Below are 22,219 nucleotides of genomic sequence, written 5' to 3'. Positions count from 1 at the left end.
TTGATTTTTATGTAAAATGTCCAGAATATCCCAAAGAAATACTCATCTCTTCATTCAGTCTGTAGTTCCTCCTCCTCTGTGTTGGTAGAGGACAGAGGCTGGAGGCGATGATTTACTTTGGTCTCAGAGGCCTGACTCGGTCCCCCAAAATTATGAACACGTAGAATTTCTCTTCCTCTACTTCAAGAGCTGACCTGTTTCCTGCTGCATTCTCTTGGGTGCAGGTGACAGGGTATTCCCACCCACATTTGCACTTATCGATGACCTAATTAGTGCCTCAGCCCATCATTTACCCAGGAAGCCAGGTTCACAGTGCCACGGTTGTGCCTTATTCCCACCTTCTTCAGCAATATCCCACATCCTCCCCTGGGTACTGGTGACTGTCTGAGTACCACAGCGAACAGCTCAGAATCTGGCAAAGGCAGAACGAAAATCGCAGGGTCTGAAGCCACGCAGGGGAATGCCGGGTGTTTCACCAGTGGGCACCGTGGGGCTCACCAGTGCACACAGCTGTGCTTTGCATTGTTGGATGATGACTATGTCCAGCATGGTCATGGGAAGGATATAGATTAGGACAGAGAACGAAAGGAGAGCGTTTGGGCTGGATCTCAGTGGCAATCACTGAGCTATTGTGTATTAAGCAGCTAAACCGATTTAATTGCAACCTGTTATAGCCTGGACCTCCCAGCTTTATGAGCAGAGACCTCTGGCTTTAAAGATTGTGGCAGCATGAGTATTGCCTCGGTTATTGCGTCGTCACTGGCAAATGTTCCCAGACAGCTTTCACTTGGGGCACTTGGGGCATGCTCTGCTCCAGATGCTCCATTGGTAGTTATTAGAAAGTATTGCATTTTAATCAAGATCCATTTTGGAGAGGAATAAACATCCTTCAGTTTTGGCTGTTGCTGGCTTGCAGTGTTCTCTCTCTCTCTCTTCCCCCCCCCCCCCATATTATGCTTTGCGATACCTTCAGATCAGACAATTAGTGCATCAGTCCTGGTCACTGCACTTCTTAAAGTGGGTCAGTCATAATTCTGGCTCAAGTTCTGGGGATAAATTTGAGACCATTAATTAAATCTCTCCCCCTTTCTCTTTGCCTCTGCTGCCTCCTCCTTCTCTGCCTCCACCTCACACACTTAATACGCAGCTATAACTTTTGCTACTCAGTTTCCACTTCCAGGCTCAGTGATAGAGATCCTTCGCCGATCTTTTCCTATTCTTAGATAGGCTGGTGATAGATATTTTAGAACTACCTTAGCTAAAGGATCTCAAACCACTTTAGGAACCCTGAGTGATGACACCTCCCAACACCCCCATGAGATAGGTAAGTTTTAGCCCCTTTATTACAGATATGAAAACTGAGGTCCAAGATCCCACAGTGAATCAGCGGGAGAGGCAAGAATGAACCCAAAGTCCCAACTCCTGATATTCGGTTTTAATCCCTACATGCTATGTAGGGTTTTAATCCCTACATACTATCCCAAATGCCAGGGCATTACTGTAGGGAACAATCTTTCTTTGACTTGAGGGCATGCACTAAGATCTCATACGTTCTTTCTATCTGTAATTTCAATTATTTACGATATCTTCTCATGGGCAGACTTGCCTTTTGCTAAATTTGTCCTGCCTGTAGAAAGGTGCAGTGTCTCGATAACCTGCCGCCTTCCACTTCATTGCAAAAAAGGAACTTGTCGTACTGCTTTACATATTTCTCTGTTTACCTGTTTCCATAACTTTAAGTAATTAAACAATAACACAAAGGGTCATTTGCCTGGGGATTTAATTTCTCACCACCACCATCCTCTCCCATCTCAAAGGCCCAGGCTTCTCTGAAGGAATATCTCCTATTGTCATTAGCTCCAAAATACAGTTGAAGCCATGCTGGCAGGGCGGTAGACCGGTTTGGTTAGGGCGGTGGTTTCTAAGAATTCTGCTTGTCAACCCATACTGGAAACTAGCAGAGTTGTCAAAAGAAGCTGTGTTGTAGATAGACTCTCTACTGATGTTGAAATAGTTTAACCTTTCACTTTCAGAACTGGCATCTGTCACTTTGGCCTCCAGTTGACCTCTCAGCCACCTAAAAAATTCCCGTCCCAGTCCTTGGGAACCATGGAATTTAGTCACCTGTTTTGGGGTGGTTGTGTGTTTGGTTTTCTCTTTGTCTCCCATCTGAATTTAGAGCTGGTGCAAGATGCCTGATTCACAGCCCTGGACACTGAAGTCCTTTCTGAATCCACAGAACAGATGCAACTTACGCAGCGAAGAATAACCTGCCCAATGTTCCTCATGCTTTGAGGGCCGAGAGGGTAGGTTATCTTCCATACCAAGTCCATCCCTTGGCATCTCCACTTTGACTGCCAGTGATGTAACAATTGTGATGGAGTCTTTTAGACCGGACATTTATCCACTGAGAATTAGTCCAAGATCATGTCCCGTAGACCATTAAGCGGAGTTCAGGTGTTGTGGTGACTTTTGGTCACTGCTGTCCTGATTCAAATATAAAATGGCCAAGCTGGAGGTCATCCATCCTAAAATCCTTGGGCCAGCTTGCTATTTTTTTTTTTAACGCAAGTTCTAGCAGATGGGGAAGAAGGGAGACTACAAGACTTATAGCCATGGCTAGTGTAGCGGTAGTGACAATAATTGAAGTTTTTATATTTTCAATCTCCTGCAAGGAGATTAGTTTGCCACTGTACAGTCCTCTAGGCAGCTGCTCTTCTGGTGATTAAAAACAGAGCTTACTGTGACAGCTTAAGGAAGGACCAGTTAGACCTCTGCCCTTAGTCTCTTCTTTGCACCCTCCATTGGGAGCGGGAAGGAGGGAGTTGAGCTATAAATCAGGACATTATATTGCATTTTTGATTGCCTTAAGGATACTGACTGTCATTCTTTCATCCTGCTTTTCTTGGTCCCTTTTGGAGAGGAGAGAGCCCCTTTTGGAGATCTCTGGGATAAATAATTCACTAAGAAGAGAATATATTTATGAAGAGTTAGTTAAAAGGCCATGCTTCTCTGCTGTGCCTGCTTTTTAAACATATCTGAGAAGCTCTTTTCAGTGTTGTCTGCAGGGTGGGATGGGATGAAATGGTGCTGGTGTGAGTGAACGCAGCCTAATAGCTTCAGATGCAAATTGAGAGTGACACACAGTGCTGGATGGGACTGGTAAGATCCTGCCAGTAGGGTTAATGTTCCTGAAAAGAACGTCATCTCCAGTCAGGAGGAGATAAAGCAATGGCTGCCTGTGACGAGAGGGTGCAGAGCCAGTTTGGAAAGATCTGTGGAGCAGGTTACTACCCACTTCCGCATTCTGTGAAGACATCCTGAATGAGGACACCTGTGCAGATTTTGAGATGGGAGGGAGTGAACATCCGCAGTGAGAGCAACTGTGCATTCCGCCGAGTCTGTAAAGATGCTTAATATAGAGTATTATTCAGATGAGATGTCAAATCACTGGCAGATGGAGTGACACTTCATTGGATGGGGACCCAAGTAAACCAGAGCAGGTGCAGCTGTTGAGCTTCGAGACAGATTCACTGGCCTCAGACACACTGCTCTGCCCTCGCACCTCCAACCGTGCAAATGTTAATCGAACCTCACCGTGACCCTGTGAGGTAGGAAAGTATTGTCCCCATTTTACAGAATGGTAAACTGAGGCACAGAGCAATGGAGTGGATAGTCCAAGGTCACATTGCAAGTCAGTAGCAGAGCAGGCACTAGATACCTGAAGCAGAGCTGGGACTAGCTACCAGGTGTAATGGCTTGAGGACACTGCCATAGGTGATCCAAAGAGTGTTGGCAGAAAATAACTTTACATGTGATCTCCAGCGGAAGTGAAGAACGTCCCTAACCAGCTTTCCTCTCCCATGTGTACAGATGAAGGAGCAGTGGTAACACCATGGTACAAAACAATTCGTTCTCTCTTCGAGGTGCCCCGGGATGCAGCGTGTGTACAGCATGTCAGCTGATACAGGATCAGAGAGACGAATGGTTCAACAGAGTTAATGGCAGGAGTTGTGATTGGAGGTGATTACTGTAAATCTACTAAATTATCTTGTAGCAAACATTGCCATGAGCAGGGAAGAAAGAAGCAAAGAGTTGGTGTTTTCCAGCAGTAAAATCCTATCCTAGAGCTTTTGACAGCTGAAAGACTTGATTCATTTTTTAAAAAATTGTTTGTTAGTGAAACAGTCTCTGCATCTGGCCCAGGGCCAGGGCAGCAGTAATTGCTGGTAGGGTGGCAGAAGGTATTAGTGAAAGCTGCCAGCGTGGGTGGAACATGAGGGTGATACACTAAATGCATGGTTTCTGTTCCCCGACCTCCTTGTTTTTGCTTTTCTCCACAAGTCACGCTCCATGTTGTACAATCTTGAGAAGTTCAGCGTGTGTCATTGCACTTTTGCTGCCTGGGTGAGCTACAGTTCCTTGCCATGTGGACTGAGCCTCAGACTTCAAACTAGTGAAATAACTGTCTTCTAGCCAAAAACTCTAGAGCCAAAAACTCTTCCTTCCCCTTCCTAGTCTGAGATCAGTAAAACTCCCCCAGAAGCAGGGATGCCACCTTCTCCAATGACTCTGACTCGTTTTCATCACAGGTGCCCATCTGTGTTCCTTACAAGCCCCCACGGCCCCCCAGAGATAGGGACACTGTTGCCTGCATTGTGCTTTCAAGGCTTCACCATCACACAGGTCAAAGATTCTTGACAGCCTCCTAGCTCCCACATCCACAGAGGGAGATCCACTCATTGCCTCTAACACTGTGCCCAGACCACAATGGTTCCATCTCACGTTGTTTTTGGCATCCTCTTATACAGAACTGTTCACTAAAGTGTTGAGCAGCTTGTCCACTTCAGCTCCAAGAGGCTTGAGGCTCATGAACTCTGATTGGGTGAGATCATACAATTTCTGGGGAGAATGTGGGTTAATTCAGAGTGAGTTAATAGGATTCCGCTCAGGGCTTATTTTGGAGGTTTGTTTTACCAGCGTGACTGGTAATAGTGAGCTATCTTAACAGCTTATGTGTATAGTACAGTTCCAGCATCTTCTGATCCCAAAGGATCAGTGGACTTAATCGCACCGAGCACGGCTGAAAGGCAACCCCCACCTCCTCAGGTCAAGGGAAATAGCAAGGTGGCTAGTGGCATTCTGGCAATGGGTAAGCAACAGTATTGGGTAAGGACCTCCCAAGGCAAATCTTTGCCCTTCCAAAAAGTGCCATTGGGATTTTTTATGTCCACATAGAGCAGACAAGGCCTCTGTTTTTTTTTTAATGTCTCCTCCCAAAGAACCACACCGTAAGCTGTGTGCAGCTCAGTGACTCTACTTGGGAATGATGAAGTGACTTGAACCCTGTCTTGCCAGTGTGTCGAAGTATTTCAGAACCAAGGCTTAGACAGCTTAGCCGTCCTCTGCTTTTGTTCAGTTTACTTCCCTCTCACTTCTCAGCTGGAATGGGATAGAGCCCTTCCAAACTCCAGGGCTTGCCTTCTACCACCAAGCCCCTTAGGACAACCTTGCCACCCTGGGGCTCCCAGCCAGTGTGCTCTCATTCTGCATAAAATGATGTGCTTTGGACTGGCAAGGGTCCAGGAGATCACTGCAGTAGATGAGTTAGAAAAAGGAGGTGGTTTCTTCTCCCAGAATCATCTCCAAAGGGAGCTGGCCCAGGGAGACTATGCCTACTCCCGTCCTCTTCCACTTTTGGTGCCCCCTCCCTCCCCGAATCCATCACGCTGCCTTGCGTATGAGATGGGAAGCGAGCGGTGTGCATTGCGCGAGGGTGATTCATTATCGTTATCCCCTGGCATATTGATTCTCTGCTTCGAGAGGAAAGCTCTGTCACAGCGTCAGCCAGCACTGATGGATGGCTCTGCTGCAAATGTGTCAAAGCTGTAACAGGGCGCCTGCTTAAACAGTTCTAAATGGGCAGATGGGGGCAATGAGGCAGAGGGGGCCTCCGTTTATAGCAAGGCGGTGTGGCAGCATTTCGCACCCAGCACTCTCCGGTTCATTTAGAAGGGATGACATGTAGAGCAAGATGTCTGTGTAACCTGTTGATGCTCGTTTAGTGTTAATCATGGTTTCCAGGCTGAGGGAATAGATGTTGTTGGAAAGGGCACAATTCATGATGTGCAGCAAATATATGCAGTTATCCACATCTCGCTTACTGTTTGTATCCCTGTTGCCGTCTCTCTTCCGCGAAGGGGATAATGCCAGCCGAAAATAGAAACGGAGGTTGCTCTGCAAAGCTCGACTGCTTGCCGCTGGTCTGGAGCCTGCTGCTCCTCTGAGTGCTCAGGAGTAGTTCCAAGCAGGAATGTCTTAAAGATCTTGGGGGAAGTGCCTGAGGAAGGAACAGTGTTTGGAGTCAGAGTTCAGCACAAAGCCTAGTCTGCTGCACTGGCCCTTGGCTGCTGTCCGGGCATTATGGGGGACCTGTGCACACTGAGTCTGTAATACAGCACCTTTCAGATTGTCACTGGGAGAGCAAACGCTCTGTCGCCTAGCACCAGTGAGGCTTGACTTGCAGCATGGTCCTGGCCAGTTAATGCTCTATCTGAACAGTGCGACTGACACATCACCTTTTGTTTCTTCCTGCTCCTCGGTGCACATCTTGACTTGGGACCTTCCTGTTTCCTTCTGCGAAAGGCTGATCTGGAAGCTGGGTTGCAACTTCTCTACCTTCCAGGCAAAACTTTCTCTCCAAAACTCCTCTAAAAATAGTGCCTCTGCTGCATCAGTCCTACCATGCAGAGCTGCACCAATGGGCTACAAGGAAAGATGAAGTCAGAAAATCATTGTGGAGCATGATATGGGGGCAGCAGCTCTAGGGGGATGGATTTACTGCTCAAGGGCAGATAGTCTTCACCTCTCCAGTATCAGCAGCTTTTCAGGCTTGCCGGGGTTTCTGTTGCCCTATGAAAGCACCAGTGGAATCGAATTCTTGGGAGGATTCACAGCTGTGATTTTTATGTATTTATTATTATGAATGTTGAAAGCCTTCCTTGGCAACTAAGTAAAATTAAAAGCACTCCAGGCACCCGGCTCCAGGACACCCTGCCTCAATCATCAAATATTCATAATGAGTTTTTAATGGCAAAACAGAGACATTGTTTTCTTCTTACCTCCCTGAATTCTATCTCATAGCAGCTGTAAATTTAAATATCCAGGAATTGGAAAGACCAAGGTCGTGTCCCCCGGTGAAGGCTGCTACCTACTGTGCATCGGCGATGTGGCAGGGACAGAGGAGCAGCAGACTGGTGAATGCTTTTTCCACACCTGCTCCTTGTGGAGGGTGAAGAGCAAACTTGGTGGAGGAGAGGGGTGACCCAAGACTGGCCCATTGGCCACTTCTCTCCATGTGGAGGGATGGAGTATGAACATGGGAGGGCTGTGTTTTCCCACCACCATTCAGCGACAGAGATCCAAGTCCCAGACTTGCTCCGAGCACAGAGAAGAAGGGAAAACTGCATTTTTGTCCTTGCTCCCAATGCACTGAGGATGGCATCTGAGCATACCACATTCTCACCCCTCTGCCTTGAAGGAGAATGGGAAGGAACATCTTGAACACCTAGGACAAGGAGCCAACCTGAGAGTGCTGTCTTCCAGCACTTGCATCTTGCAGGGGGATGGAGGGCAAACTTTGGGAACACCCTATTGATGCCTCCAGCTCCTCGCATGGGGTGAGCCTGAGACTTCCCAATTCCCTACTCTACTGTTGACCGAGATCAGCCCAGCCCAGCCCAGCCCCCCTTCCCCTTCCCCTTCCCATGTGAAGGAATGCAGGGCAGGCATGAGGCTAACGGAGGGGTCCCACTCAGGCTCTGAGGAAATGATGAGTTCAGAAAGACTGATTTCACTTTCTCACTTCCCTGTATGGCTTTGTGTTATGGATCCACTAGTGCCAGCACAGATGGAATGTTAAATATCCCTAGACTCCCAGATATCCATCAGTGCTGCTTTTCGGATATAGGCTCATGTGTATTCCTCTCTCATCTGGCCACGCCAGCTTGATAGCGGAGCTGTCATCTTTCTAAAATCAACCTCTTTGGTCAAGGAGTACAGGTAGTCTTAGCTTTCCTCTCAGCAGAGGCCTGTGTCCTCCACGTTAGAGAGCTGGTGTCCTCTCCCCACGAACAACAGAAAATCTCAGTCAGGGGTAGTAATTAAAAAGCCATGTTGTGTTTCATTTGTCACCTCTTTTCCATCCTTCACCAGTAAGGATGTGCTCTCAAAGGTGGAATGTAACCCCTTGAAACCATGTAACCTGCCTCTGACTAGTGTAATTGTTTCAATCAGCCATAAACACTGTTTTCCAAGGAAGCTGCAGTTGACCTGGGTGTCGGGGAGTGGGGGAGGAAGCAGAGGCGGGGTGCTGCATCATATTACTATCACTTTACAGTTGCATTTCATTTTTCATAGTCTCTTGTGATCTTTCTGGCCTTCCCTCCTTTCTTCTACCCCTTCACCTGGTAGGTTATCTATATGGTTCTCATCACATGGTGTGGAGAGGGCATTCTCCATCTCCTTTCATTCTCCTGTGCACCTACTAAGAAATGTTCTCATACAGACATCCTTCTCCCAGCCCCCTACTTTTAATTCCCACTGCTTAGGTCTCAAAATGTTTCATGACGGAGCTCACCAGGAGTGCTCCATGAAACACAACTGGAGAACCAGTGGTGTACAGGCATCTTACATATGCCCTTGACATTCCTGAGCCTGTCTCCAACTATGAAGGTGTCTGATCCTCTTGCTTTTATCTCCTACGTTCCCTGGAGAAATGGTTGCAGTTTTGGTGGTGTCTGTGCAACAACTGAAAATCATGCTAGTGACAACTGAATTTCTAAACAAGGTTCTAGCATAGTTTCCTGGATCAGCATAAGGCCAAGCTATAAGCTACTTTGGGTGAGGTGTGGATGGTATAGGCTATAGCATGGTTTGACAAGTGCAGCATGGTTTGACAAGTGCAATTTTCAGAAAAATAATCCCAATCCATGCTGATTGGAGAAGCTGTACTAGATTTCTGTCATCAGCCATTTTTTGTTTGGTGACTGCTAGCTAGTGTGGATGGGACCAGAGCTATATTTGTCTTCTATATTTCTCTGGCTCTCATCCTTCTGAAGTGATGTTTGAAGATCTCTTCCATCCTTGCTTCATATTTCAGTCCCTCCTGCCCAAACCTATTCCTTACACATGAGCAATTTTCTTAACACATTTTCTCTCTGCTAACCAGGTTCCTTCCAGGTGCAGGAGCACCATAGGAATGTTAGTGCTGGAGCCGTAGGCTACTTTAATGGAGTATTTTGGCTTTGCCTTCAGCCTGCTAGCCCAAGAATAGAAGGATGTGAACAGGAAGCATCATGCATACACACGGGATCCTTTTCTCATCTGTTCGAGACTGCTTGTCAGTCAGAGGCTGTCATCCTCTTTTCATCTTGATTTATCATTGGGCGTAACTAGTTTCAGAGTTTTCATTTGTCTTTTGCTTCCTCCCAGGGACAGGTAATAAATCTAATATGTGAACTTTTAATTCTCCAATTTCAGCAGCCAGGATAAGAGAGAGACACTGTTCCACCCCAATAGCCGAGAGAGAATACAGCTGCTGGGGAAGCATTGCAATAGGGATCTATCTGTGGTTGGGACTTCAGTGGGGGAGTCTCCCAATTCACCCAGCCAGCCCCATCCCCCTCAAAGGATGGGAGATGGGCACGCTACGAGCCACTGAAAAGGATAACACTCCTACATGTCGCCAACACCAAGCTAGGGGAACATTTCATTTGAGAGCATCTTGCAGAGCAGTAGCACTTCTGCTTTGACAAGCTATTACTAGATTTTTAACCTCTCTTGTTAGACTTGCTTCACTAGGATAGCCGTGTCAGGGAGAGAATTCGTTTAGGCAATACAGCCATTCTATGGAACATAAGAGCTTGATCTTCTCTGCAGTCTTCTATCCAAGGTTCTCAGAACGCTGTAGAAATGTTGCACCAGTAGTTCTAGCATATTCTACAATCCTCACTGTGGGTGGCCTTGTACTGGGGATCCCATTAGGGCCATTAGGAAGTCAGTGGAGGGCCATTTCCTTGACACTGTTTTAGATCAAGCCCTAGACTCCCAGCGTGACAAAACGTGACTTTTTCTTATAATGGAAGTCACCAGTTTCTCCTGGTCTTGCCGTGGACTGTGAGGTGAACAGCAGAATAACTAACTGAAGTAGGCTGACATGGGCAGAATGTGAAAGTGGGGGGCTGTACATAGAACCCTAAAAAAGTAGGGAATCAACTCAGGTTCTACCTCCAGCAGTTTTTATTCTAAACCAAAAAATCTTAACACTTCAGAAGCAAGGTGGAGAGTTGTTTTTTGTCTCTGAACTGGAAGCAGCCTCCTTCCGCAGCTTGGTGTTTGTGTGCATGCAGGTCACCTGCGTAGAAAGCTGTACCAGGTCTCATGTGGCCCATCTCCGTAACAGGCATGGAATGTGGAGGCGGGAGTACCAGGGGGGATTGACTCTGGCAGGTTGCGCAGTGGAAATGTGATCCTGCACTGCTCCCCGGCTGTAAGAGAGTATACTGGAAACAAGCTAGCCTGCAAGGCTCTACTGCTAGAGTCCTGTGTGAATAAAGCACCTGGTGCTCCGATCCCCACAGAGTAGCTGACTAAGGTTACCAGTCTGCCATACAAAGACTCTGAAAAGGAATGCAAACTCTGAGGCTCACCAGGACGTTCAGCTAATCCCGCTGTGCATTGTTGAATGAGAACATACAGGTCAGCTCTTGACTGAGCAGAGATGGTAGAGATTTGTGCTCTCTTCAGCGGGGAAAGAGGTGCAGGGCTCTTGCAGTTAAAAATAGTTAAGATATGACAGAGATACAAGACTGGGCTTCATGAGTCGAACGCTTCTCCCAAAAGCGAGAGAGAAATGTCCTCTATTTGCATTTTCCAGCAGTGTAACCTGTCTTGCTCGTTCCTTTGAGTGTTGTGTCCTCTCCTGTCCTGCGTTTCCTTTCTTGTTCCTGTCAGTCTGTCCAAGCTCACGCTCAGCCCTGCTGAGTATACTCCGTGTCCTGAGGCAGGCTCTGGATGACTTGAAGGTCTTTCTGCTTTTGCTAGAGTGACTAACAAGCATTCTGGAGTCTTTCTGTCAGTGATAATTTGGGGAGAAGGGAACGCTTTGCCAGAGAACTAGAAAGGCCCTTCCTATGTTGATTGTCTTCGGGTTTGTAATGCATCTTTTTCCTTGGCTCCGATTAGAATTGGAGAAAGTGTGTAAATACCCAGAGGGGAGAGAGCTCTGAATCCTCCCAGCTCTCTCCACTATGTCCGGTCTCGGGGATGGATGTTGTGCCTGATACTTTTTAAGTGTGATCTTGCTCTAGTTATGCCTCTATATAATAGATCTGGTGTAGCAGCCAGTTTATATTCTAGACCCCTTGTAGAATTATCAGCAGCATTGTTGTCTTTCACTTGGGGATGAAAAATCTGAAGTGGGTAGCTCATGCAGCCAATAAAATACTAACTGCAGAGGGGTGGACTGAAATGTGTCATGGAGTCTGATGGGGCCCTACCAAATTCAGTCTATATTGGTCAATTTCACGGACATAAGATTTTAAAAATAGTAAATTTCATTATTTCAGCTATTTAAATCTGAAATTTCATGGTAGTGTAATTGTAGGGGTCCTGACCCAAAAAGGTGGTGTAGGGGGTGGGGAGTTGCAAGGTTACAGTAGGGGGGTTGTGCTGCTGCTACCCTTACTTCTGCGCTGCTGCAGGTGGCAGTGCTGCCTTCAGAGCTGGGCAGCTGGAGAGCGGCGACTGTTGGCTGGGATCCCAGCTCTGAAGGCAGAGCCATCGGCGTCAGCAGCAGTGCAGAAGTAAGGATGGCGTGGTATAGTATTGCCACCCTTACTTCTGCGCTGCAGCCTTTGGAGCTGGGCCCTCGGTTAGCAGCCACCACTCTCCGGCCGCTCAGCTCTGAAGGCAGCAGCGCAGAAGGGTAGCATGGTATGGTATTGCCACCCTTACTTCTGTACTGCTGCTGGCAGGGGGGCACTGCCTTCAGAGCTGGTGGCCTAGCCAATAGCTGCCACTCTACGGCCACCCAGCTCTGAAGGCAGTGCAGAAATAAGGGTGGCAATACCACAATGTGACCCCCCTCAGCAACTCCCTTTTGGGGAAGGACCTCTTGTTTGAGAAACTGGTTTTCCTGCATGAAATCTGTGTAATATAGGGTAAAAGCACACAGAAGACCAGATTTCACAGCCCATGACATATTTTTCATGGCTGTGAATTTGGTAGAGGATCAGTTCAAGGAGGACACTCTTAAAGAGGGAATGAAAGGGTGTGCTGTAGGGTAATGGGTGGAGCTGGTGGGTAACTAGACATGATAAAGGCTTAGGGGATGAGTGTGGGTAATGGCTTATGATATGGAGTGAAATGGGTAATGTGTACCCTTTGAGTTTAGGAGTCATCATCCTTGCGTTATGAATCTATTGCATTAGACTCTCTGCAGTAGGGTACATATCAGAGTTTGGCCAGTGAAATGGGTAAATGGATGTTTTGGGGTGCTAGGCCCAGTTACTGGCACACTTAGTGCCAAGGCTGTGTTGGATGCTGGGAAGTACCGTTGCCCCTGGCTTATGAGAAAAGATGTTACAGTTCTGCATCAGTGGAGGCTTTGGATGAAGTTGATCTGTTCCCTTCTACGGACTGGATAAAGCAGAGTGCTTGTAAATTTATTCCGTAAACATCAAATATTTCCTTAGATTTACTCCCACCAAGGGGTCGTCAACAACATCACAGAGTCTCCAGGCGCTGGGGGGTGTAGGAGCCATTACAGTTGCTGAACAAATGAGCATCCTTGTTCCCCTATGGCAGGCACCCAACATTTTTAGCACACACATGGCCTACCTGCTATGGGATGCTCCACACGGAGGCTTGCTGCTTTCGTTTGTCTGCTATTTTACTTATGACATTCGAAGCTGTCTAATAGGAATGTCAGCATTTTATTTTATTTTTTGTATTACCTGGTAACTCATTGCCATGCTTTGCCTCTCAGCCAGAGACAGAGCTGTACAAGAGCCAGGGCCATCGTGTCTTCCCAGTCATTACCAATGTAAGACCTGGTCTGCACTGGAGGGGAATCGAATAATGTAGCTGAAATTGACGTACTTAGATCGACTTACCGTGGTGTCTTCACTGCGGTGACTTGACTGCTGTCACTCCCCTGTCGACTCTCCTTGCACCTCTTGCAGCGCTGGAGTACAGGAGTCGACGGGAGAGCGCTTGGGGGTCAATTTATCACATCTAGACTAGACACGATAAATCGATCCCTGCTGGATCGATTGCTGCCCGCTGATCCGGCTGGTAGTGTGGATATACTCTCAAATTGCAAATACTATCTTTCGTTGTCAAGCAGGCAGAGTGCTTCACCCTTCGGTAACTCAACCAGTGACCAGCTTTCCTAGGCTTTCGGTGACTTCCATAACATCAGGATGTGGTTTTTACCGTGCCTATTACTCGGCTGTTGTCCCTTGTACGTGGCTAACTGCTTTTCGCCCAGGTTCTACTGCTGGAGTGTGATATAGGCTTCATTTCCTGCCTAGACTTTAACCCAGCCGTTCATATTTCTTATTGTCCATAGCAAGTACCTTGTTTTGACAGGCTAGTAAAATATCATTAGTTGAGTTTTTTCCCATTATCAGGGTAAAGGGCAGACAGATGGATTTTATGCCTGGAACTGATAAATTTTAATGTCTTTTTTTTTTTTTTCAGTGCTGCTTTAGTTTCTCTCCCTCCTCTGGGATTAGCAGTAGACAGCCTGTTCTTCCTGCCCAAGAAATAGCCAGTGCTAGTGGTTGTTCCACCCACCTTCCCAGGTGATAGCAGCTGTGTGAGTCGCACTATCCCCAACGCACACCCCACAGGCTAATGCTTCAAGGACCTCAACTAGCAAGTCTCATGAGTGGCATTTGGTATCTGTGGCAAAGTTAAGGATCTTGCCTCCTGCACAGAGTAATCTCTCTCAAATACCCTTTAGGCTAACTTCATGGGGCCGGGGGGAAGGTGTTTCACATACCTCTGCAAGGAGGCTAGGAAGAGGGACCCTGAGGTGATGAATGATAGCAGTGTTGGACTTTGCAGAGCACAGCGTGCCCATTTCCTGAGAGAGGGTGATGGTTAGATATACTTGCTAAAGACCAAGTCAGAAGGCTGTTCCCATATGGATTCTCTCTGATGTACAGCCTCGTGTTGAAAGCCAATAAAGTGGTAACTCCCTTGTATATTCTTCCTTGATATGCACTGCCACATTCTCCACAGGGAACTGGTTTTCCTTATCTCCTGACCTGTAGACGTGTAGCGAGATCCAGTGCAGAGATTATGCTGCCGAGGAGAGCTGTGTTTGGGAACCTGGACGCTGGCATGACTTACCATATTCTTTTTTTCTCTCTCTCTCTCTCTCTCTCACTTGTTTTGCAGCTTTTGTCATCATGATTATTTTGGCCCTCATCCGCATCGGCAAGGGTGAAGGGGAAGGTCACCCGCCTCTGGCGCAGCTCTCAGGGATCCCCAACCTCTTTGGGGTGTGTGTCTACTCCTTCATGTGCCAGCACTCACTGCCGTCCCTCATCACTCCAATCTCCAAGAAGCAGCATGTAAACAAGCTGGTGTTGCTGGATTACATCTTAATACTGGGTTTCTACAGCCTCCTGTCCTTCACAGCCATCTACTGCTTCCGCAATGAGACCCTCATGGACATGTACACACTCAATTTCACCAACCGTAACATCACCAACATCACCTTCATTCGTTACTTCCTGGGCCTCTTTCCCGTTTTCACTATCAGCACTAACTTCCCGATCATCGCTGTGACCCTGCGGAACAACTGGAAGACCCTCTTCCACCGGGAAGGTGGGACGTACCCATGGGTGGTGGATAGGATTGTCTTTCCAGCAATCACTCTGATACCCCCTGTGCTGGTGGCTGTCTGCACACATGATTTGGAGTCCTTGGTGGGCATCACGGGAGCCTATGCTGGCAATGGAATCCAGTACATCATCCCAGCTTTCTTGGCCTACTGTAGTCGGAAGGACAGTCAGCTGGTCTTCGGCAGTGGCATAGTCAATAACCATCTGTCCCCTTTCCGGCACATCTTCTGGATCTGGTTTGTGCTGCTCTGGAGTCTTTTCTGCTTTGTGTTTGTAACTGCAAATATCATCCTGAGCGAGACAAAACTCTGATGATGGGGCAGCGGCATTCTTCATCCAGGGCTCTGGAGGAGATTCCAGGATTTCAATTCCTTTTTCAGACTCCGTTTACAAAAACCCAACAACCTGCTCTTCGCAAGCAATCAGCTTGTTGATGCAGGTTTAATCTGGACGTCAGGACTTTTTATCCTCTCTTCACCTTGGGTGCTGATGTAACTTGCTCAACCTCCTTTTGATTCTGGTTCTCAAACTGAACATGTGAAGGGTTGGGAACTCTCAGAAGGCCTTCATGGTTATACAGTGTCTGACCGTTTCTGCCTTGAGTTGGGGAAGCTCCATGACAGAGCATCTTCCTCTCTGTCCAGGAGCAGCCTCCTTATAGTGCTGCAGGTTTCGGCACATGGAAGGCTGTCTGGCCTGCATCTGCTCCCCATGAGAGCTGGACAAATATCTCTGCCAGAGACAGGGAACTGTTATAACTGCTAACACAATCCAACAGTAGTTCTCTGGAGTGATCTGCTTACCTCTCACCAAGGAAGTAGCAGACTTTTTTGGTTCTGTTAAAGATTTTCAAGTGCACAGTGAGGGAGCCGGTTAACTAGGGATGACAACTGGTGGCATGTCTGGAGGATGAGTCAGGAAACTGTAGAAAGCAATGGGCTTCTATGTGGTTACTATGACTGGTCCTGTTACAAATCTTTCTCACGGTTTCTCCATTTCTGTTACTACCTTTTGAGAAACCATTGGCCTTTTGTTTTATTTGCTGTGTGGTCTGTGGGGTAGAACGTGTGGACTCAATGGGTCTGGATTAGCTCATTTGCCTGTTTGATAAGATTATACCAACCCTTGGTCCTGGAGTTCTGCTCCAGCCACTTTTTCTGGTTGCCTGAACTCTCCGTCCCAAGGCAAACCCATTCTGCGAGGCTCTGGATCCCAGTTGCTTCCTCACTTTGTTAGCTCTTTGGTGCTGCTAAGTGGCCTCAACTGTCAGAACAGATCTCACAAGAGCTGGAGCAGCAGGGCAGACTATAGCCACAGCAGTCAGGATCTGTGTGGCCTTGGGAGGTGCTAATTACCTGTTGGTGACATGCATTAGACCCTCAAGCACTTGCTGGGCGTACTGACATTTCCAGTCTCTTGCTCTGGGTAATTAGCCTTGAAACAAGCTGGGTGTTAACTCAGGGGAGAATGTAGTGCCAGCTGGAGAATTCAGCACTGCCCCACTCACTGTGCTGTCTCACTACAGAAATGGAGCTCAGAAATATAAGCAGAGAGCAAAAACATAGAAGATGCACTGGAAATGGTCCATAATGCTATTATCCTACTTCTACCTTCTCCCTCTGCCTAGGGTTAAGAATTTTTCTTGCATCTGTTCGAGACAGAGTTTAAGAATCATCCACCCTACAAAAATTCCACTTAGCACACCGTACCCCAGCTTACAGGCTGAGAGACGCTTCTCTTCTTGCATGAGAACTGTCTATTGTATTGGACACCAACAATCTTTGATTAAATCTCTGCTGTAGGGGCTGCTGACTCTCTTACTGCAAAGTGACACGTTTATTACTCTAGCAATCTGAGGGCCCAGAGTCAAAGGTCATAAAATAAAGGCTTTAATAACAGGAGGCAGAACTTTTACTGTTAAACTTTTTACCTTAAATCTTTTAAGACATTTCCCCCCCTGTCATTAAGTCATGTTCAAAGACAGCTGCCAGTCTCCTGCTCCCAGTGCTACTGCTATATTAAATGTCACTTTTCACCGGTGGTGAGCTTGGGCATACAATCTTTTTTTAATTAAGCTTTCTTTTTAATACAAGCTTCAGGTTTCTGTGTGACATGAAGCACTTCCTGCCATGGAAACATTCAGGTGGCAGGGGCTGTGCAAAAGCAGCTTTCTTCAAAAAGCTTGAGGGGGGTGGGGGACCTCTCACACCCCCTTAAGCGACGTGAAGATGTCCTTGAATGTTGCATAAACCAGGATGTGCCAATTGGGTAGAGGGGAGTTGGTTCCAACATAATAAACCTGACATCCCCTGTCCTCCCGATCATAAACAGGATTTGGCAGCCCTTGCTGGTGCATCACTCAGCTACCTACACAGCCCTAAGTGCTACAAGGAAGCTGATTTGGCTCTTTTGGTGCCAGGTTACTGAGTGGGATGTGTGAATGAATTGCTAAGCCCGACGCTCTCTTCTGGGTTAGGGAGAACAAAAGCACAGATGCAGTTTGGAGGGCAAATCCATAGTACAGCTGAGCTCAGAGCCACCTGCTGGGACTAGTGCAGGAGTTTGCACCTGCTTCCTTCTGCTGCTTATTCTCACGGCTGTTATGTCTGACAGCCAGGAATGGAACAGATCGTAGACGCCGTGGCAGGGCACACTGGGCCCTTCTGTTCTTGTACAGCACAGGGGCAGGCGCTGGTAGGAATAGCTTTTGCACATTTGCAGCAAAGAAATGGTCCTGTGAAGGACCTTAGAATGGATGGAAATGCTACATGACACCAGGCTCCTTTTGGTAACAGGCTTCGAGGGTCTTTCTATCCGTTTCAAGCCCTCAAAGCAGTGAGCTGATTTTCTCACCTTGTGTCCCACTGACAGCACCAAACCAGACCACATTCCCAGGTGTCCAGAAGTTAACAGGCAACTTTAATCAGCCGTTTATTCCTTCTCTGCTCCAGGGCTGCCAAATGCTCAAAGACCCTGCTGTCCTTTTCCCTCGCCCACCCTTGGCCTGTCCAGGTCAGGGAGCGGAGTTGCTAGCAGACCTTGGCTCTGAGAGTGAGCTAGTCTCCACCTTGATACAGCTGCAAACATCAAGCTCCGAATACAGTAGTGTGCAGAAGCTGCTGGCCCAGAGCCTGGGAACTGGGCTGCAGTGACCCTCCCACCACCAGCCCAAAAAGATCTGACAATGATGTTTGTCAAAGCACAAAACCATGGTATTGTCTCCTTTTCCCACAAACCCCTCCTTGCATGGGCACCTAAGATTCCACAGCTCTCTGCCTTCTGACAGGCAGAATTGGTTTTAATGGACTTCAATTACAATGTGCCTTTTCTTCTCTGGCTTAGATTAATTCCCCTCCTGAGAAGCTTCCTTTGGAATGTTGAGCAAGGGAGGTTTCCGCAGGGCCCCTGTGTAAACTGTGAACAGCTGTGATCTGAAGTGTAGCTGAGCAGCAAGGGATGTCTGGCTCATTGTAGAATGGGTGTCTTGCCTGGCATCCCACCAGGGAACACTCTCCTCCCTACACATGAAAAGCAACATCAGAGAGACTTTCTAGACACCTACCATCCTCGCTCAGTGAAAGAATGAACCCTCCTAATGGGAGAAACTCCATAGTGAGGAAGGGGAGCAGAACATTTTTCATTTAAAATGTGAAACAAGAAATGCCTCAAAGTTGAAGGAAAACAGGAAGTTAGATGGATCAAGCCAGAGCAAATATCTCCACTAGGTCCTTGCCCATCTCATTAGATGCAGAGCTGGCAGGGAGCAGAAAGGGTCCAGTTGCTGTACTGGCTTGGTGTGGCATGATAACTCGTCTCCTGTCTGGTTTAAGAATGAGATTTTTAAATGACTGTTATTACAGTGGGTTATTTGGATCCTCACTGCGCCGTACTCAGCTTGTCCCAGTGTGTAATTATTTCTCCAAAAAGCATACAAATAAAACACACATTCTGCATCTCTCTTGATTTGGCCTTTTCCTGTGTGCGTAAGAAATGGTTTCTCCTGGTGGTGGCACCACTTCTAATCAGTCCATGGGAGCAGCAGAAGGCGGGGAGGTGGCAGACAAAGAGGGTAGGGGTGGTTGTGACAGCTCAGAGAGTAATTGAAGCCCTAGTCTGTCCCTATTTATTAGCCTCCTGCCTCCTGCATCTCTAGATGTTCTCTGAAAACTCAATTAAAACATCTGTACTTTACCCTTCTCAATTACATTCCCTTACGCTTAAAATTAAACAAATTGAATCATTCCGCCTCCTCTGGCAGCAAATGAAGTTTCTGCTGGCAAATTTATTAGCATCATAAAACCCAGCTTGATTTATCAGAAAATATTAGAACACATCTTTACTATGGAAATAAACACTTTCTCCTCCCATGATTCTCTCTAAGTACTCAACAGATGGGAGGATTTTTTGGCTGGACTGTAAATCTGAAATCAAAGTGGCATTGGGGATGGATTCAATCTTCTGCAACGCTTCAAAGAGCAGCAACAACAACATGGGAGGAGGCTGGAGGCGGAAGGGAGGCTGAAGTATGAAACAGGCTTGGGACAATGTTACCTTTTTAATAAATGTAATGCTGGTAAACAGAGTGTGCCACTTAGACAGCCCCGGGGTGTGAAGTCCTCTTTCCATCATGTAGCTACAGCATGGGCATCAGCAGCAGTGCAAGCTTCATTCCTGTGGAGCATCAGATCTGCCTCAGCCCTGAGCTGGGGAAACCACTATCAGGGTATTTTAGTCTCCATGGCCATTTAATCTTTGGCTTCTCTGTAGAAGATGCCAGTTGTGGCGATGTTGTGGTGTGGATGCTTCTCTACTATAGCAACAAGCATGAGGCCAAACCATTTCTCATAGGCTACTGAACAGATGCTACATACGAATGACTTACAGCCACTACTAACCAGGACTAGATTAGAACCAGTGTCCTAGAGATTATGAACTTCATTTCCCATAACTCTTTCTCCCTCCCTACGCACACACATACACTCTTCATTTTAGCAGGTCTGATAATGCCTCCTTCCTTTGACTGTAAACCCCTATGGTACAACCCTAATCACAGACATGTAAGTTCAATAGAGTCTGCAATGACCTGTAAGCTGCTTTTGTTGACAAGAGTTTTTCATGCCAGTCACAGATATACGGCTGCTTGCGCCCTCACTCTGTTCCTGTGCTTGGGTGTTCCAGCTTGTGGCATAGGTACAGATGCTCCTGTTCTAGCCAAGCCGCTTGCAAACCAGCCGTCGCTCCAGAAGCCTTTATCGTTTTTCAAAGCTGGCCCCGGAGACTTTTTTTTTATGATACATTTCACACAGATGCATGATTCATTTTAACTTCCAAGCTACTTGGCACAAGGAGCATTCTCAGTGGTCATTGAACAGTCCAAAAGGCTGGATTGTTAGCTGGAAGCCAACACAGCTGGACTCTGCATTTATTACCACTGGCACTGGCCATTATCCTGGTCAAGGCAAGACCTCAGCAATTGGGTAAATGCAGGGGGTGTAAGGGGGGAGAACACAAGGGCCGTTCTGCGGTGCCTGAAAAATGCTAGAGTGCTACTTCCTCCTAGCAGAACGACAGCCTTTGAAGTGCCTTGTCGCAGAAACCTGTTTCCTTTGGTTAGCACCAGCGTAGCAAGTTCTCAAGAACCTTCTCCACTAAGCTCCCATTCCCTATGAATAACAGAAACCTGCCGGAGCCTCCCCCATTGAAAGCAGGAGGGATAAGAGTTAATTAGAGGGGGCGGGTGAAGACAGAAGGTAGCTGACAGCAATGCCAGGTGGTTAACAGTAGCACGGTGCCAGGACTATCAGCTTACAATTACTGCTCTTCGGTGATGGAGCTTTGAAAGAGGAGATGAAAGAGGAGCCAGAGGGGTTGGAGGTTTCAAAGGGATCTGTACGTACAAGCAGAGTCGCAAGGGAAAGGGGATGATTTCCTAAACAACCAAGGAAAACAAGCCTAGGCTGATCGCTCCTTTGGATGGCAATTGATAGAGGCTGACAGTAGCACTTGCCATCTTGAAAGCCCTCTGCAAAGCATATTCGTTCTGCCAACTCCCATGTGAGGCAGCAGAGGACTTAGCCCCACTTCACACTAAAGAGAGATGAAATGATACTTCAGCCAGGAGCAGAGTTGAGGTGGGAGTGAGGCCTTCCAGTTCTTGTGCGGAGCCCATGATGCAGTGTTGGGTTGTTCAGGATATAACAGACGGCTCCAGCTGAAGGCCCTCCATTAACTTTCATTCCAGGTGCCACCTACAACAGTATCAGCTCCATCGAGCTTTACTGCTATTGGGGAGCCAATGGGAAGTGCCTCGTATCTGTGAACTCTTAATGGAACAGAGAGAAATCCTGGTGGGTGTAGGCCAGCTTCCTATTCACGCAGCTGGCCAACTTCCCCAAATAGGTGCAATTTGCTGCGGTCATTCTGATGGCTTCCAGTTTCCTTCAGCTCCCCACTCATTCTTCGCTACCTCTTTCAGCCCTGTTTCCTTCTAGGTCATACCTGCTGTGCCTCAGCAGGTTTCTGTTCATCTGGCTTGGCTACTTACTACCCAGCCACTGCATTTATACTGAATAGAAATCTGTGTTACCTCCGTCCTCCACGCTACTGTTTTACTTTCTGCTTCTTCTTTCTTAGTCTGAGGAACACTGACTCAGGAGATGAGTGTTCCAGCACCATCCTGGCAGCGTTCTCCTCTCTCCAGCCAGGAGATGGTGTTTTATTCTTATTACTTCTCTATATGATGGCTGCACGTAGGAGCCCTAGGCATGGATCAGGAGACCATTGTGCTAGGTGGGGTACAGACAGAACACAAAGGTGACCCCTGCCCTAAAGTGCTCACAATTTAGAGAGCAGTGAGCCAATAGGCCAGGTTCCAGCACATTAAGTTAGCCAAGGCTTCACAGCAAATCAGTGGCAGAGCTGTGAAAAGAACCCTGGAGTCCTGCCTCCTGCTGTAACCATAGAATAGTGCTGTGCAGTGATATACAACTAATGCACATTTCCTCCTCCATGCCAAGAGGTTTTCTGCAGACCTGCCAAACCCATGGAAGAAACGCAGAAATTGGGTTTGCTTTTGGCTTAACTGGCTTGTGAGTTGCTTGTAGCTTGTTTGGCTTGTGTCTCGTTACCTCTTTTTTTGGGTCGGCTCCCAGCAAGCAGAGGGAACGGGGGGCAAGCAGGGGTGGGGGAGGGAGAGAATCAGGGGTGCACAGCGGGCCCACCACAGTCCCAGACTGCACACCAGGGGGATCTAGTTACATAGAGTGTTTGGGTTCTTAGGGAGTGGCTTGTTTTGAAATGAG

The 22,219-nt window shown here is 47.4% G+C and overlaps 1 protein-coding gene across 2 annotated transcripts in view; it reads left to right on the top strand.

Moving 5' to 3' along the window:
- Positions 1-15,956, top strand: part of TMEM104 (transmembrane protein 104) — a 65,046-nt gene extending 49,090 nt beyond the window's left edge. For both annotated transcript variants that reach the window (XM_050920844.1, XM_050920845.1), the window contains one exon: positions 14,470-15,956. In XM_050920844.1, the coding sequence (XP_050776801.1) occupies positions 14,470-15,230 (761 nt within the window). In that variant the 3' untranslated portion in view covers positions 15,231-15,956. The remainder of the gene's footprint in view (positions 1-14,469) is intronic.
- The last annotated feature ends 6,263 nt before the right edge of the window (positions 15,957-22,219 follow it).

The sequence above is a fragment of the Gopherus flavomarginatus genome, chromosome 12 (assembly GCF_025201925.1).
Source record: "Gopherus flavomarginatus isolate rGopFla2 chromosome 12, rGopFla2.mat.asm, whole genome shotgun sequence".
Classification (NCBI taxonomy): domain Eukaryota; kingdom Metazoa; phylum Chordata; order Testudines; family Testudinidae; genus Gopherus; species Gopherus flavomarginatus.
The sequence above is the reverse complement of the archived record's forward strand: the minus strand, read 5'-3'. Positions and strand labels throughout refer to the sequence as shown.